This window comes from Alligator sinensis, unplaced genomic scaffold (genome assembly GCF_000455745.1).
Source record: "Alligator sinensis unplaced genomic scaffold, ASM45574v1 scaffold528_1, whole genome shotgun sequence".
Classification (NCBI taxonomy): domain Eukaryota; kingdom Metazoa; phylum Chordata; order Crocodylia; family Alligatoridae; genus Alligator; species Alligator sinensis.
In genome coordinates this window covers 4,568,635-4,580,676 of record NW_005841846.1, presented here as the reverse complement: position 1 = coordinate 4,580,676, position 12,042 = coordinate 4,568,635, and the positions used below count along the sequence as shown (strand labels likewise).

At 43.7% G+C, this 12,042-nt stretch overlaps 1 protein-coding gene across 1 annotated transcript in view; it reads left to right on the top strand.

Moving 5' to 3' along the window:
* Positions 1–11,926, top strand: part of LOC102369346 (cytochrome P450 4V2-like) — a 92,433-nt gene extending 80,507 nt beyond the window's left edge. The window contains exons 9-12 of the mRNA XM_014521488.2: positions 4,627–4,729; positions 6,344–6,478; positions 6,638–6,817; positions 8,857–11,926. Coding sequence (XP_014376974.1) covers positions 4,627–4,729; positions 6,344–6,478; positions 6,638–6,817; positions 8,857–9,029 — 591 coding nt within the window. The 3' untranslated portion in view covers positions 9,030–11,926. The remainder of the gene's footprint in view (positions 1–4,626; positions 4,730–6,343; positions 6,479–6,637; positions 6,818–8,856) is intronic.
* The last annotated feature ends 116 nt before the right edge of the window (positions 11,927–12,042 follow it).

Here is a 12,042-nt window from a genome sequence, read left to right as displayed (position 1 = left end):
TCCTAAAGCCCAGTGTTGTGCTGGATGCAAGTGCTTGTGCAACAGACAGATTCTCCCTACCAGTTATGCGGGCTTTCCAGAGACAGACAGAATTTACCAGATTAGTATGACCAGTCTTGGTTCTACACTGACCTGTAACAAAGGTTCGAATCCAGCTACCCAACGCGAGCAGGGAGCCTATGAGCAGTCCTCTTCCGACAACCCAATAGAGATTTAAAAGGCCTCTTACCTTTATTGGTGGCGCTGGGGTTCGGCAGGGAACGGCTGACGATCCTCCGAACACGTCGTTGGCTGTGGATCCGAGTCACAGCACCATTTAATTGTCGTGGAAAAAACACACTGTAGAATTTGGAATCAGGTCAGGTAGAAACTTTATTTCGATAGCTATCGGAGAGAGACCCTTACAGGAAGATTTCTGCTGTGGCCTCTCTAATTCACATCCAGGGCAATTAACCTTTTATAGATTCAAGGCAAAGGGTTGCCTAAACTAGCTTTTCCCTCCTTGGGGCTATCTGTCTTGTGTCTTTCAAGACAGTTTAATGGTCATCTTCCTCTTATCTAAGGAATTTCTGTCTCCCCCCTTGAGGCCTTAGCCATCCTTTGCTTCCACACTCAGCACTTGCCCTGCTCTCTCTGACTTCCCCAGCATCCTGCCTCCGCTTGTCTTCCTTGACCCTGACCTTGGATCTTCCTTGGAACTCAGCACCGGTTCTCTGGCTCCTGGCTCCTGATCTTGGCTTATGTCTTGGACTATGTCTCTTGGCTCCCACAACCTGTGCCCTGTTAGTGCTGAACCCCAGGTTGCTCCTAGTGGCCTACTGCAGACCTAGCCTCCTACGTCCTGGCTGAACCCTCACAGCAAAAAGTCACACACAAGTAGCCAAATAGGCAACAAGAAAAGGTATATATGCTTTTATACTAATGCCAGAAGTCTAATACGCAAAATGGGGGAACTTGAATTTTAGTGGTAAATTACAATAATGACATAATAAGTATCTCAGAAACTTGGTGGAATGAGGAAAATCAATGGCATGCTGTAATACCAGGATGCAAACTATACAGGAATGCTAGGATAGGTCCTACTGGTGGGAGAGGGGCACTCTACCTGATAGACTGCATTGAATCAAATAGGATAGATTTTTCAATTGGTAAGACAGGTACCATAGAATCTCTGTGGATAGAAATTCTGTGTTTCAGTAGAAAAAAGTATGTCTGGTGACCCCCAGGCCAGATGGCAGCAGTGACCTAGAAATGCTAAGAGAATTGAGAGAGGCTACAAAAGCAGAAACCACAGTAGTAATGAGTGACTGTAATTAGCCACAAATTAGCCACAAATAGACCGAGTCAGTAAAACCTCAGGCCAGGATGCAGAGATCAAATTTCTCGACATTATAAAAATTGCTTTCTGGAGTAATTAGTCTTAGAATCTACACAAGCAAAGGCCATTCTTGACTTAGTCCTGAGTAGTACATAGGATTTAGTGCAAAGGGTAAGTGTTACTGAGCTGGTCTGCAACAGTGACCACAATACAATTGGGTTTGACATCCAGGTAGGAGGGAAGACTAAAAGAAAACTTACCACAGTAGCTTTTAACTTTAAAAAGGGAGACTACACCAAAATGAAGAAGCTAGTTAGGCAGAAGTTAAAAGGGGCCATAAGGAGGTGAAGAACTTGCAGGCAGCATGGGAACTGCTTAAGAACGCCATATTGGAGGCACAGAGCAAATGCATACCACAAATAAAAAGAAAGCAGACCAAAGGAAAGCCAGCATGGTTTAGTGGCAGAGTTGCAGAAGCAATAAACAGAAAAAAGGCTTCTTTCAGAAGATGGAAGACAAACCCTAATGAGGAAAATAAAAAAGAGCACAAACTCTGGAAAATCTAACGTAAAACCATAATAAGACAAGCCAAGGATGAATCTGAGGAGAAAATTGCTCGAGACATAAACGCTAACAATAAAAACTGCTTTAAGTGCATTATAAACTGAAGGCTGGGCTGGGAGTCATTGAATGATCAGGGTGTAAAAGGGACACTGAAAGATGACAGGGCCATTGCCAAGAAACTAGATACATTCTTTGCATCTGCCTTCTCGGCGAAAGATGTTAAGGAGATTCCCTCACCAGATCCACTCCTCTCTAGGGACAAATCAATAGAATTGACCCAAATTGAGGTGTCAATAGATGATGTCATAGAGAAAATTGGTAAACTATACAGTGAACATCACCAGAACCTGATGGCATGCACCCTAGGGTCCTGAAGGAGCTCAGATCAGAAATGGTTGAGCTACTAACTGTAGTATGGAAACTATCATTAAAACAGTCTTGGAAATAGAGAACCAGAAGACTGTCAGTATTACTTCCACCCATATTTTTAAAAGGCTATAGAGAGATCCCCAGATACTGGCTGGTGAGTCTAACTTCTGTTTCTGGAAAACTGGTAGAAATAATAAAACACACAGAATTGTTCAGCACATGGCTGAACATGCCTTCCTGAGGAAGAATCAACATGGTTTTCTCAAAGGAAATCATATATCGCCAAGCTACTGGAGTTTGTTGAAGGTATCAATATGCAGGTGGATAGGGGTGATCCAGTTGGCATAGTATATCTAAACTTCCAAAAAGCCTTGACAAGGCTCCTCATCAGAAGCTCTTAAGGAAGTTAGGTAGTCATAGGATTACAGGGAAGATTGATTCTTGGGTTAGAAATTGACTTAAAGATAGAAAATAGAGTGAGCATAAAAGGTAATTTTTTGGATAGAAAGAAGTAAACGGCAGGATCTGGACTGGGACCGGGATTGTTTAATATATACATAAACAATCTGGAAAAGGGGATGAGTAGTAAGGAAGCCAAATTTACGGATGACACTAAACTATTCAAAGTGGTAAAGACCAAGGCAGGGTGTGAAGAACTACAGAAGGATCTGGCACTAGTGAGCAAATGGGTAACTAAATGGCACATGAAATTCAATGTAGATAAGTGTAAAGAGATGCACCTGGGCAAAAATAACTGAAGCTGTTACCACACCAGGAAGAGATTGGGGAGACGGTACAGAGAAGGGCAGCAAGGATGATTAGTGGTATGAGGGGCTTCCATTCAAGGAGAGACTAAAGAGGCTAAGCCTATTCAGTTTAGAAGAGAGACACTTGAGGTGGTACATAAGGGTTTACAAACTACTACATAATGAAGAGAAAGTAAATAGGGATTTATTATTTACTATCTCTCACAATAAAAGAACTAGGAATGATAAAATGAAACTAGTAGGTAACAAGTTTAAAACTAACAAAAGGAAGTTCTTTTTCACACAGCATATTATTAAAGTGTGGGACTCATTGCCACAAGATGGTTGTGGAAGCTGTGAGTTTAACCAGGTTCCGAAGGGATTGGACATACTCTTGGAGGAAGATGATTCAGTAGCTATTGAGCATGGGAGTTAGGGGCACAGCCTCTGAAACAGTGGTTCCTAGACCTTAAATGCTAGAGGCTGCAAGTGGGTGAGGAACAGTGCAAAAAACCCTGGTCATATCCTGTTCACTCTCCCTTTCAGCATCTGTTCTCTGCCACTGTGACACACAGGGTGCTGGGCAAGACGGACCTACAGTCTATCCCAGTAAATTACAGTTCTTATGTTCTACAATCTTAGATACTTTTTCATCTCCAGAGAGAGGCAGTCAGGCAACCACCTCATCTCTAAGACGAGATAACAGTTCAATAGAAAACATCTTCCTGAAAAAAAAAAAAAAAAATCAATGCAGAGAGAGTGCTGACTCGGCTAAATTAGAATGGTTTAGTGGCAGATGTATGGAAATGGCTTCTTGCTTGTTAAATGTTCTTAGATATGTCAAGACATGTATGTCATGTCAGTTATACCACAATATTTTCTCACATACAACACAGTACCTTTCCTCAGGTTGTTAGGTACTACTGTACCCAAAAGCTTGTCTATGTCTATCCCAGCCATTTATGGTCCAATAAAACATCACCCACAACAATCCTTGTCTCTGTTGTATCTTGGATATTTGGTATTTTGTGGAATGGACTCATATTTTTATTACTTTTAAATTTTTGTAGTTGGGCTTTGCCACTGTCATCTCTAGGGACCTACTTAAATCAGTTTCACAGACATCGTGAAATTGGGTGATGTGTGAGAGATCAGCTGGGAAAAAAATCCTTACTAAAAATAAAATGCTGGCTCCCCAGTGGGACCCAGCAGTCCTTCCAGTCATTGTGGCCCAGCTGCACAGCCCACTGGGGGGGAAGGGGGCTGCCGACATGAAGGGGAGCAGACAAGATGGCTGCCACCTCAACCCCTCCCTGCTGAGGGATCTGTCCCTCTTCACCAATCAGTGAGAGGTGGGGCTGCATGACAGACAGCTGTCTCAGCCAATCAGTGGTGATGGGCAGGGCCACCAGGGCCCCGCAGCCAATCAGAGGTGTGGGAGGGACCCCACTGTGATAACACTGCAAAAATGGTAGCTGTCTCTGCAGTCTGCCTCCAAAGTCAGCCGCCTATCTCCTCAATTTGCGTAGAGCCCTAGCCATCTCCCATAAGCCTTGCATGTATAAATATTTGTTTATATGCATAATGACGATGTAAATCTTAGTATATATGTAAATATGTACTTTTTAGGGGCATGATACAACAGCTGCTGCTATGAGCTGGGTCTTGTACTTACTGGGATGTTATCCAGAAGCCCAGAAGAAAGTGGATATGGAATTGGATGAAGTGTTTGGTAAATGTCTACCCTCTATTGGATATTGGTATAGTTGTATGTGGTACACACGTTCCTTTGCTGTGTACAAAGGAATAAAAATCCACTTCTTCTGCCATTGGCTTTGCTAAAAATGTCCTATGAATATAAAAACAAAGGCAATTGGATTGGGTCCCAAGTAGGGGTGCACCAATAAAGATTATTTTGGCCGATACTAACAACCAACGAGCCATATTGGCCAATACTGATCTGATAGCCAATTTACAGGAATGCAGCCAGGCAGCTTGGAGAGCAGCATCCAGCTGGTAAGTCTGTGGGGAGGAAGTGGTAGTGGGGAGGGAAGGGGAGTGGGGGGGAGCAGCTTGAGGCCCCCATGGTGAAGGAGGGAGCGGGGCAGGGGCAGGTGCTGCCCAGCTAGGATGGTGAATGTGACCCTGAGGCCAGGAGTGGGACAGATCTGTTAAAAGATTTTTTTAGCGGGGGGGGGAGGGGGGGGAGGGGCGGGGGGCTCCCTGCCACTGCGCACAGCCCTGGGTGGGACATGGGGGGGTTTGTGCCCCCTGCAATTGTGTGGGGGCTGGGAGCTGCGCCAGCAGGCTTCACAGGGGGGGAGGGGGGCTGGGCTGGGGCTGCGCTTGGAGTGGGCAGGAGTGGGGCAGGTGGTGGTGGTGCTAGGAGGAGTGGTTGTACAGAATTTTGGGGTGGCTATAGCCCATCCCATAGCCCCTACTCCCAGTGCCACCCCAACCCACCCCATCTCTGCCTGCCCTGAGCACAGCCCCAGCTAGCTCCCCCTCCAGTAACAGGCCAGCCAGCCCCTGGCCCCAAGCCTGCAGCAGGCAGCCTGCCTCTGCTCTGCACACAAATGGGGGGGGGGGGGCACATGCCCCCCATGCATACCCCTGGGGAAGGCATAGCAGTGGGGAGCCGCCCTTCTGACCCACCCACACCCCCCAGACAAGCATCCCACAGCTCCACCCTGCTCCAAGGGTCACATTCACTGCCCTGGCTGGGCAGCGCCTGCCCCACTCCCTCCCTCACTGTGGGGGGGCCCTCGATCTACACCCCTACCCCTCCCATCCCCCGTAGTACTCCTTCAACCCCACAGACTTACCGATTGGCGCTGCATTCTTGGCTGCATGCATGCTGCAGCTGCACACCTGCATGTGGCATTTATCAGTGACACTTTTGGCTATGCTGGCCAAAAATAGCCGATTACCAATAATGTTAATTTTCCTTTTATCAGTGGCGATCTGATATGCTGTTGATTATAGCGGTACACCTCTAGTTCCAAGAGAATTGTAAGAAATTGCTTAGATGTTAGAATCTAAATGATAAAATTCTTGAGACAGACAGTTTCTTTGTTCTATATTTGCATACTGAAGATCACAGTGTGGTACTGGTGAATGATTATGGCATCTAAAAACAGTACAAGTAATAAATAAATAATAATAATAATAGCTGAATAGCGTGAACAAAAAGAGAACATTTAGTGAAAAATTCACCCTGAATCACAACACTTGAGTTATGGTTTAGTTTTTGCTGTTAAAAGTATCTGAGAGTCCTTTTAAGGGTGAGTACACTTAGTCTAGTTAGAATATTTGTGTCTCACAAAGTATTGTGATTTTTCTATAGGTGACTCTGACCGTCATGTTACAATGGAGGATTTGAAGAAACTACGGTATCTTGAGTGTGTTGTTAAGGAAGCCCTTCGTCTTTTCCCTTCAGTGCCATTCTTTGCCCGGACCTTGAGTCAAGATTCCTGGATTAGTATGTTGTTTTTAGCTATGGACTTGTATTCTTTATTTTAGTTAATATAAACGTCTCCTCCATTAATACATTGCATAAGTAGTCAGCTATTTTGGGGACCCTATATCTATTCCCTGAAAGCTACTTACTTGACTCAAGTGTGGTTACTTTTCCTTGCAGATGGATATAAGGTACCAAAGGGTGTGGATATAATCGTTTCTCCTTATGCACTGCACAGAAAACAAGATGTTTTCCCAGAGCCTGAGGAATTCAGGCCTGAGCGATTCTTCCCTGAGAATTGTATTGGAAGACACCCCTATGCATATGTGCCCTTCTCTGCTGGACCTAGAAACTGCATCGGTGGGTAGTTCAGAATAAAGCTGAAGTATAATACACCCATATACAGGGCTGTGTAGGTGGTGCTCCCTTTCCTGCAGTACCCATAGCAGAGTTTTTTAGGATTGTAATAGAGACTGAAGCTCTCAAGTGCTTGATAACTGCAGCACAGCACTTCTCATTAGTATCTCACATATTAGATTTGTGATATATTCACAATGTTCTCTTTCCTCTCATAGGGTTTCTCAGAGTCCACAGTACCCTTGTTCCCTTTTTCTTGGTATTTGTTTCACTGGCACTCTGCATCATGCTCCCTCCTCTTGTGGCTTAGGGAGGCTAGACATGGTTCCCTCAAGACCACAATCACCTTCAAGTCAGCTAGACGTCTACTGGGGAATATTTTGAGGCAATCTCTTCCCTTGTGACATATATACAAATCATGAGTGCTTGTAAAGGGGAAATTTAAGGGCTCCTTCATCCCCTCATTGGTCTGTAGTCATTACTGGAGTGTTCACTGAATTCCCAAAGTTAGCCAGCTCTTAAGGTGTAAAGATTATGTCTTCCGCTGTTTCTCTGAAGTACCTAACACTGGTGAAAGTTTAGAAATAGATGATTGTGGGTCATTGTACACTTCTGGAGGTGTTCTCTGAAGCTCCTGCTGTGTGCAGTTGGCATCTTTAAGCTCATCTTTGTCATGCCAGATCATAGGTAGCCAGGTCTGGGCCACTTGGTGATCAAAGTATCTACCGGGGTCAGGAGGAGTGAGCAGAATCTTAAGGCCCAAGCTAGGCCAGGAAGCCAGAAAATCAGTCTGAGAGCAGGGTCTAGGAACAAGTTGAGTCAGGACTTCAGGAGAGCAGGGGACAGACAGCAGTCAGAGCACAAGCCAGAGAAAACAGCAAAGCAGTTTAGGATCAAGCTGAGCCCTGTTGCCCAGACACTTCCTATTCCTATGCAGGAAGGGGAAGTGAAGGGTCAGCAAGCCACTCGGGTGATGGAGTGATTGGAGGGTTATGGCCTCTTGGAGGCTTCAGGCCATCTTGGATCAGTCTGGGCAACCAGTTGTAGGATGGTAGGCTGGGAAGAGCACCATGTTGACCAGACTGATTTGAGGCTGCGGCCAGACAATCATGCTGGAGAGCCAGACTTATTGTAAAGTTAACCCTGTAAGGGAAGCAAACTCGGACAAAAGCCAAATTCCATTTTCAGTAGTATCTCAAAATTTTGGTCCATACTTATTTCTGATCTTGACACCTGATAGCCAAGGTTTTTGTGATAATTTTTATTGGACCAACTCCATTGTTGGAAGAGAGGGTTTGACAAGATTTCAACCATGTGCTGCCCTTCCTGAGGGCCTGCAGTTAGTCTAATTAAAGATATCACTATGGGCTCTGGAAGACATAGCATTTATGATGTGGTTAATTTGTAAATGGCACCATAAGTTGTAACGTGCCACATTTTCAGCTGATTTATGGTATGATACAATGGTGAACCATTTTTAATGTGTAATTTCTTTGTGGCTGGTTTGTATTATGCCTTGAATTGAACATGGCCAGACCCAGGGCTGCTGCATACCCTGTGCCAATGATCTGATCATCAGGACGAGGCATGGGATACAGCCCTCACACCTGAAACCTGTGATCAGGTGTGGGATAGTGCTGAGGTCTGAGATGCAGCCACCCTCTGCCTAGTCCCTGGATCCAAGTAGGGGATAGCTCCAGGTCCCAGTTTGGCCTTGACCAAGGGGAGAGGATCTGTGGAATTTTATGTTCCATCCTAAACATCATGTGTCCTGCTACGCATGTCTGGCATAACAGAACCTGTAATTTTTGTGATGGGGCTTAAAATTCCTCAGATCAGTATCATGCCGTTATTTTAATATCTACTAGGGGCCAGAAAGACCCTTGCCACACCCATGATAGTCCAGGAGACATACAAGAGGTAACACTCCAACCACAGTACCTGAGGTCCAATCATCCCCTTTTTGAGAAAACTGCTGAAGTGCAGTTGTAGGGACTGTTAATACTGTACTCCAGCTGTTTTTCTTTGAATTTACCCTGTAGGCCAGCGTTTTGCACTGATGGAAGAGAAAACTGTCATCGCAACCCTTTTACGCCGATTTTGGGTAGAAGCAAATCAAAAGAGAGAAGAGCTTGGCTTGGTGGCAGAACTGATTCTTCGTCCAAATAATGGCATCTGGATTCAGTTGAAGAGGAGAACAGCTTACATATCATGAGAAAAAAGAGCTTAGATTCCCAAATGTATACTAACGGCATCCTTATCTCACTTCTCTCACTTCTTTGATCAAATGCCCAGACACAAAAAGGATTTTATAGACTTTAAATATATGAAAAATATTTCAGAACCTCTATTTCTTTTCTAATGTGATATTCAAAATCACGCTCACAATATAATAATTCTGCCCCATTCAAATGTCAAGGTGTCAGTGCACTGGCAGTTGAACATGATACTGTCTTAATACCTAGTATTTTGGCTCCTTACATTTTTCATAGAGACCATTTTGAAATGGTCAGTCTTCCAGATGCAGTATAGATCTGGAAGTGAATTCATTTTTAATCTGTCTATTATGTGCCTTCTTAGTACCATGTAGTGTATATACAGAATCTCATGTAAAATGTCACATTAAAAGCAATGGGGAAATCCCTGTAGACTGTAACAAGGACTGCAGTCTTATCAGAAGAAGATGATACATGTTAGCAAGTTTTGCCTTCCATTAAGCATTAAGTGTGTACTGGCATTAAGTACATTTTCACTGGGCATGTCTACATGAGACACTGTGTAGTAGCTTAATAACACTGAGCAATAACATGCTGGTAAAAAACCATGCTAATAAGCTACTGTGCAGTGTTATTAGGCTGCTGCACAGTAACCATCACAAAAAACCATGTGCAGGCGCTACTGCGTAGTAACTAGTTACTGTTCATTTTGTTAGTACTTCATTAAGCAAGTACTAAACTAAATACACAGTAACTACTGTGCATTAATGAACATGTAGATGCATCCAGTAAATACGTTTTTTTTTGGCTTCTAACTCCTTAGGGCCTGTAACAGGGTCTGTAATTAGCACTCTGTTGGTAGTTTTTGAACTCTGTGCAATTTCCCCATTTCCAATAGTTGTTTAAAAACAAGAGACCTATTCAGTCAGATCTTTTGAGACAGGGGTTGGCAATATTTTAGAGTGATGGGCTGCTGCGTATGACCAGGCTGCTTATCACCCCATCAGCCTGGACCTCTGGCCCCTCTGTAACACCCACTCTATGGCAGCCAGGCTGCCTTTGACTGCCTCCATTGTTCAATCACTTCTGCCTCCACCACGTGCACTATGCACCTCTGATTTCTGTCCCCAACAGCAGTGGCAAGAAGCAAATTTGGCAGTGATGGTGTGTACTGATTGCTGTAGTGGATGAGGGGACAGATGCTGTAGGGGGGAATTGGCTGCACGGCATGGGGCAGACAAGAGGGTGCACCAGGCTCAGTTGTGTATCGCCACTCCCCAGTTCAGCCATGGGCTGGATCCAAGCACTTTGTGGGCTGGATCCCATGAACTACAGGTTGTAAAGTACTGCTTTAAAGGAATAGCATATAAGCAGGACAGTTCAGTGGGGATTTAGGATCCATAATGAGCTGTCCACAAACTGCCTTTGTTCATGCTCTATCCTTGTTGCAATAGTGTACACTTCGGTGCAAAAGGAATACATTACTCTGGATTAGCTTTCAGTTACTGCAGAATACAAGTGCATCCACAGGCACTTGCAAGGAACACGTGCCCTACTGTAAAGGGACCCCTGGTCTCTTTTACCTTGTAACAGCTTGTTTATGCACTCATTCACCAAAATTCTTGAAGGCAAACAATCTGTCCTACTGATTACACATGCTAAACTTTCTGTTCCACACACAACATCACATGGGATGCATATATTATTCTAGTTCAGTTTGTCTCACTAATTATAGTTTTACTATCTGCATCCTGCAATACTTGTAGATGTGACAGCGTATTTTCTTAGTTTTACATGTTAAAAATGTCTTCTTATCTTTCACTTGGTTGGCCACTGATATTTCATAGATTTCTTTAGCTTCTCTTATTAATCAGCTACATTTTAAAATGATGATTTATATTCACTGCAGCTTCATAGATTCATAGTAGTTAGGGTCGGAAGGGACCTCAATAGATCATTGAGTCCGGCCCCCTGCATGGGGAGGAAAGAGTGCTGGGTCTAGATGACCCCAGCTAGATGGTTATCTAACCTCCTCTTGAAGACAATTTTTATTACTTATTATTACTTTTTCAGTAATTAATGATCATTGGGGCCTCCACATGACCTTTTAACAGAATCTTTTTTCTGATCACAATTGTGTGTACAGAACTGGGTTTTTTTTGAGCGTTCAGGAGAATATCCTTAAATAATATTCACTGGTAAATATTAATGAAAAATGTATATTGCCAAATAGTTACATCAATAATTCATTTAAACTTTTTAAAACTGGACTTTTAAAACTCTAAATACATGTTGTGACAGCTGCTTTAAAATCCTAAAGCATGCAACAACTATGATGTAAAGATATGGACATAATGGAGCTATGGAATATTCAGAGATTATTGCACTGACTTTATAAATATTATGTGCAGCTTTACTGGCTTGTTGATTATTTTCTGCCTAAATGGTACAATGGTTTGCTGCAGGAATTAAAAAAGAACAGGAGGTAATTAGTGCAAATTTCCAATGCAAAATCAGTGCTGTTACAAGCCTTCTGCAGTTTCATCCTCCTACAGGGAACAGCCAAACAGACTAGATCAGTAATTCTGAACCAGGTGGCATAATGCCTTCAAATCCTTTCAAGTGGTGCCATGGGGTGCCATACAATGTTATACTTCCACAACTGCAAACTTGATTCACTAGATAAACCCAGAGATTTCAAAGAGGAATCCATAGTGTCAAAAACATTCTGCCCTGGTTGGAAGTCTTTGCAACAGAAGAATTGTGTTATTATTTTTCTGTTGTTAAAAAAAAAAATGAAAGGAAACTAAGGGCTGGCATTTTCTGAGGGATGCCTTGAGCCTATTAAATGTTGCCATGAGCCCACAGAAGGGTGTCTTGACTCAAAAGGTTGAGATCCATTGGACTAGATAGACTTAAAGGCACAGTAGACTGGTAGGGGGAAGACATTGGAGGGGGGGGGGGGGAGCACATGCCCCTCCTGAGATTGGTGGCTGCCGCTACTCGCCCCTG